This window comes from Pseudorca crassidens, chromosome 3 (genome assembly GCF_039906515.1).
Source record: "Pseudorca crassidens isolate mPseCra1 chromosome 3, mPseCra1.hap1, whole genome shotgun sequence".
Classification (NCBI taxonomy): domain Eukaryota; kingdom Metazoa; phylum Chordata; class Mammalia; order Artiodactyla; family Delphinidae; genus Pseudorca; species Pseudorca crassidens.
This window is the reverse complement of record NC_090298.1, coordinates 123,602,319-123,616,984: the sequence shown is the minus strand read 5'-3', so window position 1 is coordinate 123,616,984 and position 14,666 is coordinate 123,602,319. Positions and strand designations below refer to the sequence as shown.

The 14,666-nt window shown below is 41.5% G+C and overlaps 1 protein-coding gene across 2 annotated transcripts in view; it reads right to left on the bottom strand.

Annotated features, from left to right (window-relative positions):
* STK32A (serine/threonine kinase 32A) overlaps positions 1–14,168 on the bottom strand; it is a 121,269-nt gene extending 107,101 nt beyond the window's left edge. Inside the window, exons 1-2 of one of the 2 annotated variants that reach the window (XM_067732175.1) lie at positions 13,794–14,168; positions 9,539–9,686 (exon numbers count right to left, since the gene is read on the bottom strand). In XM_067732175.1, coding sequence (XP_067588276.1) covers positions 9,539–9,590 — 52 coding nt within the window. In that variant the 5' untranslated portion in view covers positions 9,591–9,686; positions 13,794–14,168. The remainder of the gene's footprint in view (positions 1–9,538; positions 9,687–13,793) is intronic. The other variant, XM_067732174.1, reaches the window with a different exon arrangement.
* Positions 14,169–14,666: the final 498 nt, after the last annotated feature.

Sequence of the window (14,666 nt, the reverse complement as noted above, 5' to 3'; positions counted from 1 at the left end):
CATTGTAAAGCAATTATACTCCAATAAAGATGTTAAAAAAAATTAAAATTTTTTAATAGTGTTAGCTTTATGAGATACATTGCCCTTGTTTTTCACCTTTCTCAACAAACTAAGAAAAACGTTACATTTGTCCACAGAGGGTGTCTGGAAGCTACTGATTTAACCTGTAACTCTGACACCATGATGCTAGTTAAGGTTGAAGCTCCACTCTAGAACAGTTCACTGGTGATTCACTAATTAAAACTACTTAGCTGGTTCATAGCCCTTTATCAAACCAAATGGCTGGCGGCTAATGGTTGCCACTAACACGTGTGGAGCTCGGCAGGTCATTTCAGGATATATTTGAAACTTCTCCACGGAAGGAGCTTCCAAGGCCAGTTGAGGTATCTGCTTGCACAGTCACCACTTCCCTTTTAGCAAATGCGGTGCCCCAGGGAGTCTGGGCTTTACCGACATCCATTACTGGTGCCAAGACCAAGCAGTGGGCACCAACAGCTGCTTTTTCTGCGCCTGGACCCCAGTTCATGAATTTGCTCAGAAGTCAGAATTACACTGGCTATTTCTTTAGAACAAATCAGGAAGTAGAACAGTGGGGCAGGATGGGGGATCAATACCCCCAACTGTTGGATGCCTCTCAGTTGACTAAATAAATGCCCCAGTAGGAAATAAACTCTATCCAGTGATATTTCAAATGAATTCTAGGTTGTACTCATTTAACTGAATCTAGTCTATGTGGTTACCAAATAATATATATCACAAAAATGATATATTTTATTCTCTAAAACAGTAGATTTCTCGGTTCAGGTACTTCCACTGACTCAGACTAATGAACCAAAAGAGAGTTGGTGAAGACTGCCTTTGTTAAGCATCTATAGAGAACAGATGTCAGTCTCCTTGCCCAGTCCCTCAGTTACAGCTAGAGGGTTATGAATGGATATCAGATGAGCCCCTGGCACATGTAAAGAAATGTCTGCAGGATGCTTTAGAGCAAAGGTCAGTACAGTATGGCGCGTGGGCCAGATCCAACCCACCATCTGTTTTTATATGGCTCATAAGCTAGGAATGGCTTTCGTATTTCTAAATGCTTGGAAAATAAAAATATTTTGTGACAAGTGAAAATGATGTGAAATTCAAATTTCAGTGTCCACAAATAAAGTGTTAGTGGAACAGAGCCATGTTCGTTAGTTTCCACATTATCTCTGGCCGCCTTCATGCCGCAACAGCAGAGTTGAGTCGTTGTGACACAGACTGAACAGCAGAACATAAAACATTTACTATCTGGCCCATCACAGAAAAAGCATGCCAACCCCTACATTCAGCTGTTCTCAGAAATAACAAAAAACATAGGTTACTCAAGTGTAAAACAAGGTTAATATTACTTATGGTACTGTAAATATGCCTTCAGGAAGGAAAGAAGAAATAGTTCAGGAGAAAAAAAAATAAAGCCTCTGCCAGTCTTTTGAATTCAAAATCTATACCCATAGGTTTCTCAGTCCTTTCAACCATATAAATTGTGCTCAGCGTCCTATTTTAACAGGAATATAATTCCATCATTGGCATTGTGTATGTGTGTTTCCAAATAAAATTTCCACAAATGGTCCCATAGCAATGCATAGTTGAGATCCCCATATAATTCATAGGACCTAAATTGGTAAAGTGATGGGTAACGCTGGTCACTGTAACTAAGTTTACACTGGCGAGGCCATATAGCAGAAGTCAGATTCTCTGAAGGCCTTCAGTCCGTTCTCATTGAAGTAGCTGCTGAATGTTGACGCCAGCTTACAGATTTCGGTTTTCAACCTAGGTTAGTTTCAAGATGAAAATTTTAAAAATGTCTCTAGCTTTGGATAGGATAAAAAGTTAGTATAGCATGAGTGTTTAATAATCGGCAAATACATCACCATAATTGGTTCATAAGACACTCTTTGAACTAAAATGTTCTTTATTTAAAGAACAATAAAGAAGTGAATTATCTCCCAATCTGATTCCCACTTGGACTAGAAGCATCCCACCATTAAACAGAGCTGCCTTGTGTTTTACTCATTAACCTGAGTCAACATGAATTGTGTTGCCTGAAAAAGTTGTAGTGAGGAGACCTTAGAGAACATAATCGCTCTTCAGCTGTTGAGATTCTGCAAATCAGAAGCTGTAGCTGTTAAACCAGGGAGGGGAGGAAGGGGAGGATAAATGGGAAGAAATGACGTTTCCAATAGAAAAAGAGTGTTCCTGATCATGACCTTTTGTTTCCCAAATTGAGGTCCACAGAGAATTATTTGCCACAAGGTATTAAAAGGTTTTCCACAAAACTGATTTAATTTTGAAATAAGTTTGAAAAATGTCAGAGTACGGAGATTTCAATATTGTTGCACATTTCAGAGCCTTTATTATGCTAATAAGCATGGTGAATCTCCAAGGGCAGGATGTAAGTTTCCTAAATTTGTTTGAGTAGATTCTCCTAAACATGTATCAGGAAGCATGCCAATCAGAAGCACTAGCTCCGTCTTTGATGTCTGTTTTCTTGGCCGTCTAGTCTGTTTCTCCCAGATTCCTCCAATCCCTTGGGATAGGGGAAATTAAAACCCTCCCAAATTAAAAGTGTTTGCTGCTATAAACTAGTGGATCTGAGATTATTTACGACAAACACCTTAACTAAATATTAGACCGTCCAAGATAACATAATGATTTTAGGAAGCTGATTCTCGGGCTTCCCCGGTGGCACAGTGGTTAAGAATCTGCCTGCCAGTGCAGGGGACACGGGTTCAAGCCCTGGTCCGAGAAGATCCCACATGCTGCAGAGCAACTAAGCCTGTGCGCCACAACTGCTGAGCCTGTGCTCTAGAGCCTGTGAGCCACAACTACTGAAGCCCGCACGCCTAGAGCCTGTGCTCTGCAACAAGAAAGCCACCACAATGAGAAGCCCGTGCACCGCAATGAAGACTAGCCCCTCTCTGCAACTAGAGAAAGCCCGCGTGCAGCAACACAGACCCAACGCAGCCAAAAATAAATAAATAAAACAAATAAATTAAAAAAAAAAAAGCCAATTATTACTAGGGAAATTTTCATTTTACTTTCCCAATCATTTTAACACAAAATAGTAAATAATATCAGACAACATAACTCCAGTTTGAGAGGGGAAAGTCTGAAATTCATTTGCCTACGCCACTGGGTACAAATATGCAATGCATGGACATTAAAATAACAAAGAAGAGTCTCAGTCCTTCCGTGGCTGGAATCAATTCAGTAACCTCCCATTTCTTTTGGATTGCAAATCTGTGACCAATTTTTTTGGCCCAACTTTTTTGAAGGACCCAGTGCCTCCCTCACCAAAGAAGATGTAGGAAAACTGGAAGCGATCACATATCCTAGGAGACAAGTGTTGCCAAATGAAAGTGGGACATTGGGTTTTCAGCAAGTCTGAAGAACGATGCAATAATTGAGCTCTCTTTGCAAACTCAGGGCATCGATGTACTCTTTGTAGAGACATTTTAACCTAAGGCCAACTGTTCTTAGCCACAGCACTCCAGAAGAAAGTTGTCTCTTGGTTTAACTAAACCAACTCTATCTCCTCTACATTCTTTGTATATGCTTGGAAACACATACTACTTATAATGATTGCAAGATCCTCTTCTGTTGCCCAGACTGTGAGTTATAACCAAGTCCACTTTTTCCCGTACTAAAGAATTTCTTTCTCTAAATCAGCCTGAAAACCTCAATGATTGGACTTTAAAAATGTTAATTTTTTAATCAAACAAGCAAAAGAAAAAAACCCAAACAAAACAAAAAGCACTGCATTCAGAGAGAGGAAATAAAGCAGATATAATGAACAAGCTATAAACAGTAAAACAAGTATTACCTGTACTTCTTTTCTTTCAGAAAACTTACGATGCTTTCTGTATCATTATTTCTCATAGTATCCACATGATAGTTGGGTCTGAGGGACAACGGTCACTGTGTCTGTTGATCGAATGGGATTACTTAAATAATCTATTTTGGGCTTAAATCAGAAAAAGTAAGTTTATCAATTTTTCAGCCCAATGAGTTATTGATTTTGCCTTAAATGAAAATACAATCACCCCAGGGGGGATCACAGAAAAAACAGATGGGATTATGTTTTTGTGAAGTTAATAACTTGGCTTCTTTTCAGAGGACTTATATAGGTTTTCACAGAATCCATGCAATCTGCGATCTGACAGTTCAGCTCTGTTGATAGAAGTGTGAATAGGTCATATTAACTATGGCGTCTACACAGTTGCATGTAATCGATTTTGTTCCTTTTAGAAGTTGAAATACTTCAAAGAGTTCATGCTCAGAGACTCTGACACTGGTAAATAATATTATAACTAGCATTAATTGGGTGGTTACTTTATATGAGACACCTTGCTAAGTGTTTTATCTGCGTTATTTTATTCTCTCCTCACAACGACGCAGTGAAATATGCCCAATTAACTTGTATTTTATATATGAAGAAACTGAGCTTACAGAGGTTTGATAACTTGTACAATCGAAGGGTTTGTTTGGGTTTTTTTCAAATGAATTCACTAGTAATTATTCAGATTTGGGGACTTTTTTCTATTGTATTTCAAATCCCTTTAGAACACTTTATAGTTAAGTTGACTCTAGTGTTTGATGGTTGATCAGGCTATATCCCCTTTGCTTTTTCTCATAGAAATACACAGATTGCTAGGCTGTGGCACAGCTGAGATTTGAAACTGTGTATGTGTTTCCACTACCAGAGCCCTGGCCTGTTATGTCAGGTGGTCTCCCACTACTAAAACACAAAACATAATTAGGTGGAAGACACTGTGCTGGGTGCTTCCTTAAAAAATTGAAGAATTATCATAATGATCCAGCAGTTCTGCTTCTAAGGATGTACCAGGTGAAAACAGGGACTTGAACAGATACTTGTACACCCGTGTTCACAGCAGCATTATTTATGGTAGTCAAAAGGTAGAAACAACCTAATGTTCACTGATGAATGAAAGAATAAACAAAATGTGGTATCTGCATACAGTAGAGTATTATTCAGCCTTAAAAAGGAATGAAATTCTGATACATGCTACAGTATGGATGAACCTTGATAACTGAAATAAACCAGACCCAAAAGGACAGATATTACATGATTCCACTTATATAAGGTACCTAGAATAGTTAAAATCATAGAGACAGAGTAGAACGGTGGTTGTCAGGGGCTGCGGGGAAGGGGGAATGGGGAGTTACTGTTTAATGGGCACAAAATTGCAGTTTGGGAAGATTAAAAAGTTCTATGGTGGTGGTGATGGTTGTCCCCAAATGTGAATATACTCCATGCCACTGAACTGTACACTTAAAAATCGTTAAAATGGTACACTTTATTATGTATTATACCACAATAAAAAATGTAACTAGGACTTGGGTTTGCCCTAAGCCACAAAAGAAAACAATATCATATGAGGTCTACTTTGTAAAAACTCACTTAACAGTAATTAAATAAGCAAGCCTTCTGCTCTTCCACAGCAGCTGTAAAGCTTATACTTTGTTTTCACTAAATAAAGATCAACATAAGTAACTGACAGGATGATCTCAAGATCAGTATCAGATGGAACAGCATGAAACACAAAGTGTCAGGACAAATTCCAGCAAGAACAGCTTATCTCAAGGGACATCCACTAACATCTTATTCCTTAATTACCTTCAAAGTGAACCAAAACTTTTTTTCCATGAGAAAGATATCTTGAAATATTACTTGGGAAAATGGGTACACATTTTCTCCTCAAATCTATATACTGGGAATAGTAAACACTTTGAAGGAAATATTAGATACTTTTCCATCACATTTTGGGATTCTTTTCAGCAATATATTAAAAAGAATTAAATTGGTTCATTTAAGTACCCTAGATTCTGGCCCCATTTGATTATTTATATAAAAATAGATCAAAATGATATAGGCATTTATGTTCTTGGATTAGTCAGTGCTTTTTGTTGTTGTTTCTTGGTCAGAAGCCTCACAGCAATCAAATAAAGTTTCACCTTGTGCTCAATCCAGGCCTATGAAAGGAGCCAAATCACCTTTGTAGGATTTACTGATTAAAAAAAAGTAAATAACTGGAATTTCATACTTTTCGTCCCCAAAACTCAATGATCTTGTAAACAAGTTAATACGGCAATTAAATGCGATTCCTTTCAGGACTTCCCTGGTGGTGCAGTAGTTGGGAGTCCACTTGCCATTGCAGGGGACTGGGGTATGACCCCTGGTCCGGGAAGATCCCACATGCCTCAGAGCAACTAAGCCCGTGCACCACAACTACTGAGTCTGCGCTCTAGAGCCCGCGAGCCACAACTACTGAGCCCGTGTGCCGCAACTACTGAGCCCGTGAGCCACAACTACTGAGCCTGTGTGCCACAACTACTGAAGCCCGTGCGCCTGGAGCCCGTGCTCCACAACGGGAGAGGCCACCGCAATGAGAAGCCAGCGCACCACAACGAAGAGTAGCCCCTGCTCGCCACAACTAGAGAAAACCCGCACGCAGCAAAGACCCAATGCAGCCATAAATAAATAAATAGATAAATAAATTTATTTTAAAAATATCGCTTTCATAATATACAAACTCATCCTCATCGGAATGTGAAGACACAGGCAACTGGTTGTTTCCGATTTTGTCATTATTTGGACTTTTTCCTGTGCCTGAACTGTTCTTCTGTTATTACATGAGTGGCTTCCTCACCTTTTTCAGCCTTTACCTCAGATGTCACCTCGTCAGAAAGGCCAACCCCGGGCACACCCTATCTGAAGTGGTCTCCTTACCATCACCTGTCCCTCTCCATAAGATCCCTCACAGTCACTTCCTTGGTGGTACTTTAACACTATCTGAAGTTATCTGGTTTATGTATTTGTGAACTAGTTTATTGTTTGCCTCCCATGATTAGAATACGAGCTCCACAAGGGCAGGGGAAGGGCCATCTTCTCTCCTACTCTGTTCCTCACATCTAGCAGAGGGACATCTAGCAGAGTGATGGGCTTATAGTAGACGGGGTTGCCTTTCTACTTCTGCCTTGCAACTGTGTGTGTGAACGGACTCAGAGCTTCATCCCTGGGAAGTGCAGACATACTGTTAGGCTCAGCTCTTCTCTCTAAGGGTGCTGCTGTAGGCTCATCTCATTGGCCTGGCGGACAGGACCACAAAAAGTGGTGACCTAGAGGGTGTTAAGAAAGATCTCCTTGCTCATTAAGCCTAACTTCACTCCAACCTAGTTTTCCCACAGCCCCTTGAAGGTACTTATAAAGTGCTACCTGATTTCCCATAATCCCTTGGGACAGTTGCTTTCTTGGGCACTCCATGGGACCAAGGGCTGGCTGGATTAAAGATTTAGACATCTCTGTATTTTCTCATTATCATGTTACCCTAATACCTTAAAACAATACATACCCCTAGCAGGTAACAAGCACGAAGCTGGCCTCTCTTACCTCTTCTGTTCTCTGAGGACCAGCCTCATGCACATTAGTTTTGAATCTGTAGGGAGCACAGGGAACCAAACAAATGAAATGTAAGCCTTCTTGCCTTCCCATTTTAGAGATGGAAGAATCAAGGAACATCCCTGGCCTCTAGATCCTTGACTTTACAACTTGATGAAGCAAAGCAAGGCAACAGATATGAGTGGGAAAAAGTTTTCTTAAGACCATTTTCAAACTATATAATTTCAGGGTTCCTATGAGAATATTTTGTATAGGTAGTCACGATGCACCTCTAAACTGATAGTGAATAGCTGGCAACAGGCATGTTGATTGGTTAGACATGTTTTTTAAAGGGTCCAACCGAAGAGTCAAAAATCAAGATTGCAGCAGACTTCTGTTTGTCTCCCAGCCATGGTAAATAGCTAATTGTCCCCTTCTTTTGTAACAAAACACAACTCCTTGTATTTAGAAGATTCATGGCCACACAAGATAACTAACTAAATTTCCCAGTCTCCTTTGTAGTGAAGCATGTGAGTGTAAGTGACAAGCAAGAGGCAGATCATATCCTTAAAAGAAGTGGGCTCGGTGTCCCCACTCTTCCCCTTCCCACTGGCTGGAATGTGGATGTGGTGGTGAGCCATCCTGAGGCATGAGGGTGACAGTAACACTCTAGGGCAGGGAAGGGAAGGAAAGAAGCCAGCTTGTCAGAGCCAGAGTCCCTAACCCTTCGCAGCCACATCTCACCTGAATTACTTATGCCTAGATTGTTACGTGAGAAAGAAAAACACTACCATCTTCTTTATGCCACTGTTATTTGTAGTTCCTGTTTGAGCAAACTTTCCTTGATGATTCAGATGCTGCTTCCTAATTTTTGCAAGGTGCCTTTAGGATCTCAAAATGATAAACTTTTGGAGTTGAAAAAGACCTTCAGGGTTACTACCCTCTCTCACTTGATGAGGAAACTGAAGGTAAATAAACTTCTTGAGCACACAGGTAGCTGGTAATAGGACGAGCGTTCAGATCTCCCGGATTTCAGTTCATTGTTCTTTTTCTCTGTGGTCCATTTAGCAGAACTCCCTGGAAATGACTGTGAGGGCTGCCTCTGGGGGGCCTGGATAACTTACTAGCTAGGACCTAGGGCCACCTTTTTCCCAGGCAACCTATAAACAGTCTATGCCTACAAGGCTGCTGTAAAGTTTCCCTTTTCTCCAATAAAACTGATCCTTTTTCCTATGACTCAGCATTGTGGAATTTGGCTAGGACCCTGGAACATGCTAATCAGAAGCTCAGAAGGCACCAACCTGCTTGCCTGACTCCACTGTATAATATTATGAGTATCAATTATCATTCATATGCAACTTGATAATATAAGAATTTTTCTATAACAACTAGCAATAGGGGTAACTTCAGCTGTCAAGGGAACAAATAAATCATTTTGTTTCAAGGTCTTCTATCCACCAGGTGACAACCCATAGCTCCCTTTGGACAAAGGGCATTGGTAGAGTTGTGATTAAGAAAGCTGTATGATATCACTTATATGCGGAATCTAAAAAGAAACTATACAAATGAACTTATTTACAAAACAGAAACAGACTCATAGATGTAGAGAAAGAACTTATGGTTACCGGGGGAAAGGGATAGTTAGCGAGTGTAGGATTGACATGTACACACTGCTATATTTAAAATGGATAACCAACAAGGATCTACTGTATAGCACAGGGAACCCTGCTCAATATTATGTAACAACCTAAATGGGAAAAGAATTTGAAAACGAATAGCTACATGTATATGTATAACTGAATCACTTTGCTGTACACCTGAAACTATCACAGCACTGTTAATCAACTATACTCCAATATAAAATAAAAAGTTAAAAAAAAATTTAAAAATCTAATATATCACTTTTCTAATTAAAAAAAAAGTTGTCCAAGGTCCCATGGAAAGTGGAAGGTAAAAATCCAGCTCTTAGCATACCAGGTCCTCAGGCTTACCCTTGCAGTTCTTTTTTTTTTATTTTAAGGTCTTACATGACAGTTTACTTATGAAACAAGGAGCTGATACTTGAATTTTGCAAACTATGTTTATATACAATTATCGCACGTTTCTCACCATCGTCATTTTCATCAAACACCGGTGGTTTGCTTGAAGTGTTGGCTCCCATGGTCAAGTCTGCCCAGACCCGGATCCTCCAGTTACATTATCCCAGCAGAAACATTCAGCTTCACTCAAAAGAGAACCGGAAACCTTAGCTAGATATCTAGGAGAGAAAAAGAAACAGTATCCTTATGATATGGTGTACTCTAGGTACCCTGATTATAGACGATGGCTGAAAATTAACCTCATCTATGCCCCTGCAGTGGAATTTTTTTGTTCTTGAAAATAATAATTTCAGAGAAAACAGAGAAAATCAAGCATCTGGGAGTACCCACTACATGGTCTCGTCAGAAGTGGACCTGGACTTACAAGAAAGGAGGAAAGCAAAATATTTTTCTGAGTGTGAAGGCAAGTTTAAAATGAGGTCAGCAATACTTTATTTAACCACTATAAACTAAAATATATTTTATTGTGACTCTCCATGTCTTTGAGAAAATATGTTAATTTTAAACATTTTTTTGATGTGTGATCAACAACTTATTTTTTTAGTCATGAAAAGACATACCCCTCTTTCCTCCTACCCTGGAAGTTACTACAACATCAAAGGAACAAGTTCTGAGTTTGGTCTTGATCATACCAGCAAGTCGCTGAGTTTCATGGAACACATTACTTTTTTTTTTTTTTAAATATATTTATTTATTTTTGGCTGTGTTGGGTCTTTGGGCTTTCTTCATTGTGGTGCGCAGGCTCCTCGTTGTGGTGGCTTCTCTTGTTGCAGAGCACAGGCTCTAGGAACACGGGCTTCAGTAGTTGTGGCACGTGGGCTCAATAGTTGTGGCTCGCAGGCTCTGGAGCGCAGGCTCAGTAGTCGTGGCGCACGGGCTTAGTTGCTCCACGGCATGTGGGATCTTCTCGGACCAGGGCTCGAACCCGTGTCCCCTGCGCTGGCAGGCGGATTCTTAACCACTGCGCCACCGGAGAATTCTGGAACACATTACTTTTTTTCCTTTCCCTGAACTTGAAGATCATAAAAGTCCTTACCTCAAAGACAAATTAAATGTGATTTCATGTGATAAGTAAAGTCTTTTCACAGCACAAGTGCTTGATAATTGCAGGCCGCTAGGGAGCCCAAATTGAACGACATAGGTGAGAGCTAAAAAGCCCTGAAAGTTGTGTATTTATGGCTTTGTTCATTTTTAAACATAAATTACTTTCTTGGAAACTGGTAAGGAGAGGCAGCATCCAGAGTTCTGGTTCTAAAACTGACACTGATAACGGCTTTGGCTCAATGACCTAATCTCTCATCTCTTAAATGGGAGAAACAGCAATGCCTTCTGTAGGAATAACAAGCTCAGATGCCCACAAGAGCCAGAGGGAAATGCAAGTAATTGAGCTGGACCAGGTGGAAGACATTACTGCCTGCTGGCGACACTGGTGACCTAGTGAATCCAGGCTCCATCTAAAAGATGTCACTGCTCTTGGATCTAAAAGATTGTTGCTAAGTGGAAACATGGGCCCAGGGGCCAGATCTTCAGATTTACCCAAAAGAGGGTCAAGATCCAGATGTTATATAAAATTATATTTAAAAGTTCGTTTTATGTAAAGCAACTATACTGCAATAAAAATTAATTTTAAAAAAAGTTTGTTTTAGCTATATGGCTTGAGCAAATCTCATGTACAGGACAAATATGGCTCATGGCATATAGTTAATGAGAATCTGTATGAGGCAGCTAGCACCACGCCTGGCACATAATTTGCAAAGAATTAATATTAGCTATTGCTATTTTATTAGTAGTGGGTATTTCCTTATCACGTATTATTTTCTTTTAAATTTGACACCTGTTGATTTCCTCTTGGAGTTTTTGCATGTGAAGGAAATACAGATTGGAGTCAGAATTGAAAAAAGTATCCCACGTGAACCTGGGCTAAGGATGAGTTATTGAAAAGGAACTAGAGGAGCCCCGGAGCAAATCGAGAAGAAAAGCTCCTTTTCCTATTAGGGGAGATGTAAGTAAAGCCTTCATTTGGAAGGCAGACTCATTAAGGAAATGCGGCTTGTCATACTGAAAGCCAACTGCTGGCAAAGTGCCTTCTGGACTTTAAAAAGAATCATTAAATGGAGAGCAAAGACAGAGTCAGCAATTAGGAAGCAAGTGATTAAATGGTATGAGGGAAGGGAGAGAGGGGCAGGAGGTAACAGGTGTCTGGAGGAAGCTCAGAGGGGATGATGGAGATCAGGAAGATAGAAAGAACTCAACTATATCTCTGGGCGAAAAACAAAGGGCTTTTAATGCCAGTGGAAAAGAGGATGAGGAAGAAGCAGGTGGGATGCCCTTAGTGTTTCCTTGTGGGCTAGGGAGAAGCAAATGGGGTGCCCTGTGTGTTGCATTACTGCATTTAGAGTCCTGAATAAGTGGGAAATAGTGTCAGGGCTGAGCCACAGATGACATTAGAGAGGCTCAGTCCTAAAGAGAGTATCAATTTGGAGCAGCTGCAGTTGTTAATACTACCGACTGGGGCTATGTTCTCTTTAATTTTGTGCGTAAAACCTCGGTACATGTAGTTTTCACACCACACCCCAATCCTGTCTTTCTTAGATTTTTCTTCACACCTCAGGATTTTCTCAAGTAGCCCATCTTCCTGCAACACAAGATGTACCGAGCACTGACCTTGCAAGTTGTCAAGTCAGAAAGAGAAAGAGGAATATTATCACAATTTGCCGTATTTCTGAGTTGCATTCTGATGTGTAGACAATTTTGTTTACCAAATATCCGGTGATTTTTTTTTTTAGCGGGAAGAAAATATGTAAACAGGGAACAAATTTTGTGTATGTTTGGGGGATGAGCAGGCTTGGACTATTGGGTGGTTGTTTCTCCACTGCACTTAATACTCTTAATCCAGTCTCGAATGGTCTTTATTTTTTTCTCCCTTCGTGGATAACCAAATTGGTAGCTTTCCCTCATATCCAGAAAGAAATCAACGTTTTTCTGGCAGGCAACTGGAGACACATCTTTTCCGTTCCACTGAATAGGGCCCAGCAGAGCTATAGGCCTCTTTCCTGACCTGATATGAACTCTGCAGTGTTACATAACCACTTTTTGAGATGTCAAGCAGACAGTCACCACCCATGGAAATGAACATCCTAAACAGAACATATAAGAGAAACAGCAATGTGTCTTATAGGAGCACAAAGAGTTTCCCGATTCTGCCTTGACCTGGCCGCTTATCAGATTATTAACTGCAGATGACATTTGATCTTTGGCCTATACTTTTGGGGGATGTCAACAGGTGAGCTGCTCCAAGCAGCTAAGGCTCCCTAGGTAAAGAGGTGTCTTCTTCAGGAAGAACCTATGTTGTGATGCAAGAAAGTTGTAACTTCTGACAGAACTGTCTAGTTTTATTGTCACAGCATATGCATAGACATAATTTATTTTGTTTGCATTTGAAAAACAGAACTACTTAAGCTGAGACAAATTTAGAAATGTGAGAAAGAAAGAAAATATCCTGAAAAAGACCCAAGTTACAACCACTTGCAGTTAAGTATTGTTTATATTTCATCAACTTCTGCTTCATCATTTTTATATATTAAAACCATAGGTAAATAGTTTTTCCACCTCAGTCCTCATGCCAAATTAATTCCCCTTTCATACTTCCCCAAAACAGCCACAATTGTGAATCTGGTATACATTTTACGGTCCACTTTCTACGATTTTACACACACGACATGTCTTTTAAAGTAAGTCACCTAAATGACATCATATAGTAGGTATATTTTGCATCTGACTGTAATCATTACCATCATACTTGTGCGATCTAGCCACGCTGATCTCTACAGCTCTGACTTCTGCTTTTTAAGCGCTGCATAGCAGTCCATTGTGTGAATCCTCGGCACTTTGTGTAAAAACGTTCAAATCCTTCAGCTTAGGGGGGAAAAATCCTGGTGGAGATGAAGCCAACCATCAAAGGCAGTGTTGGCTTGTTTTGAGACCGGTTAAGAGAAACAAGCAGAAATACCTCCTCCCGTACTTGTCTCCACCCAGCAAATATTTATTGAAGTCTGTCCGCATCTGGACCCGAGTCAGAGGCTGGGGGACAAAGTAGGGTACAAAATAGCTAAGAAGTTAGGAATGGTCCCAGCCCTGTCAGATTGTAGTGGGTCATCCTGACGGCCTGCCTTTATATTTCTCTTCCGTTTTAACTTCCTAGGTTCCCAACAGTGCCCTTAGTATGCAGGTTTACTTAAAAGGAAAAAATCTAGACCATCACTCACCTAGATCTCGGCTCTCGCTTCACGCCTTCCGAGAAGCTCAGACTGGTGCTTCCACCCGGGGAGCAGAAGCTAAAAGATCAACTCCGAGAAACGAGGAGCAAGCAGGGGAAGGCACCTACCTGCCTGGGCGTTCCAGCGGCCGCCAGCGCGGGGCGTGGTGAGGCGGGCTGGCACCAGCAGCTGCTGAGGGGTCCGAGCGTAGGCAGAGGTCGCAGCTCCTCCGGGAGGGGTGGTTCCGGGGTCGGGGCAGGGGTGGGGAGCAGCCGGCCGGCGGGCGGTCCCGGGCGCAGTGCTCTGCGGGATCGGCCTGGGCAGTCTCCAGGGCTCCGAGTTCCGCCAGGGCGAGGGCGAGGCGGGAGGGCGGCGCTGCGAGCTGGCGGCGGGTCCCGCGGCGCATTGGCCGGATCCGGAGCCGCAGAGCCGCAGAGCGCGACCCAACTTCCCCGACAGAGACCCAGTTCCCCTGAAGTGACCCCTTCCCCCACCCCCTACCATCTCCCACTCAAGATACCCGGGCAGCGCCGCCGAGGATGGTGGATATGGAGGTGGCGGATAGGAGCCTGCAGATCTCAGATGAGGAGAGGCACGATTTCCTTTAAGACTTCCTAGGGGTGTTAGGAAGACCCAAGAGAGGGTTGAGAATTTTATAGATCCTTGCAGATTTCCTCGTTTACGGCTGGGGAAATTGAGACACAGAGAAGAAAAATACTTGTCCAGTGTAACATAATTAATGGAGAGAGCCTTTTCTAGACCCGGGTCTCCTGGCTCCCAGCCCCCATTTTTAACATCAATCCCACTGCAAGTTTCTTTGTTCTCTCCCGTGGCAGCTCCCTGTACTTCCCTTTTGTAATAATCAACACGATTGAAATAACT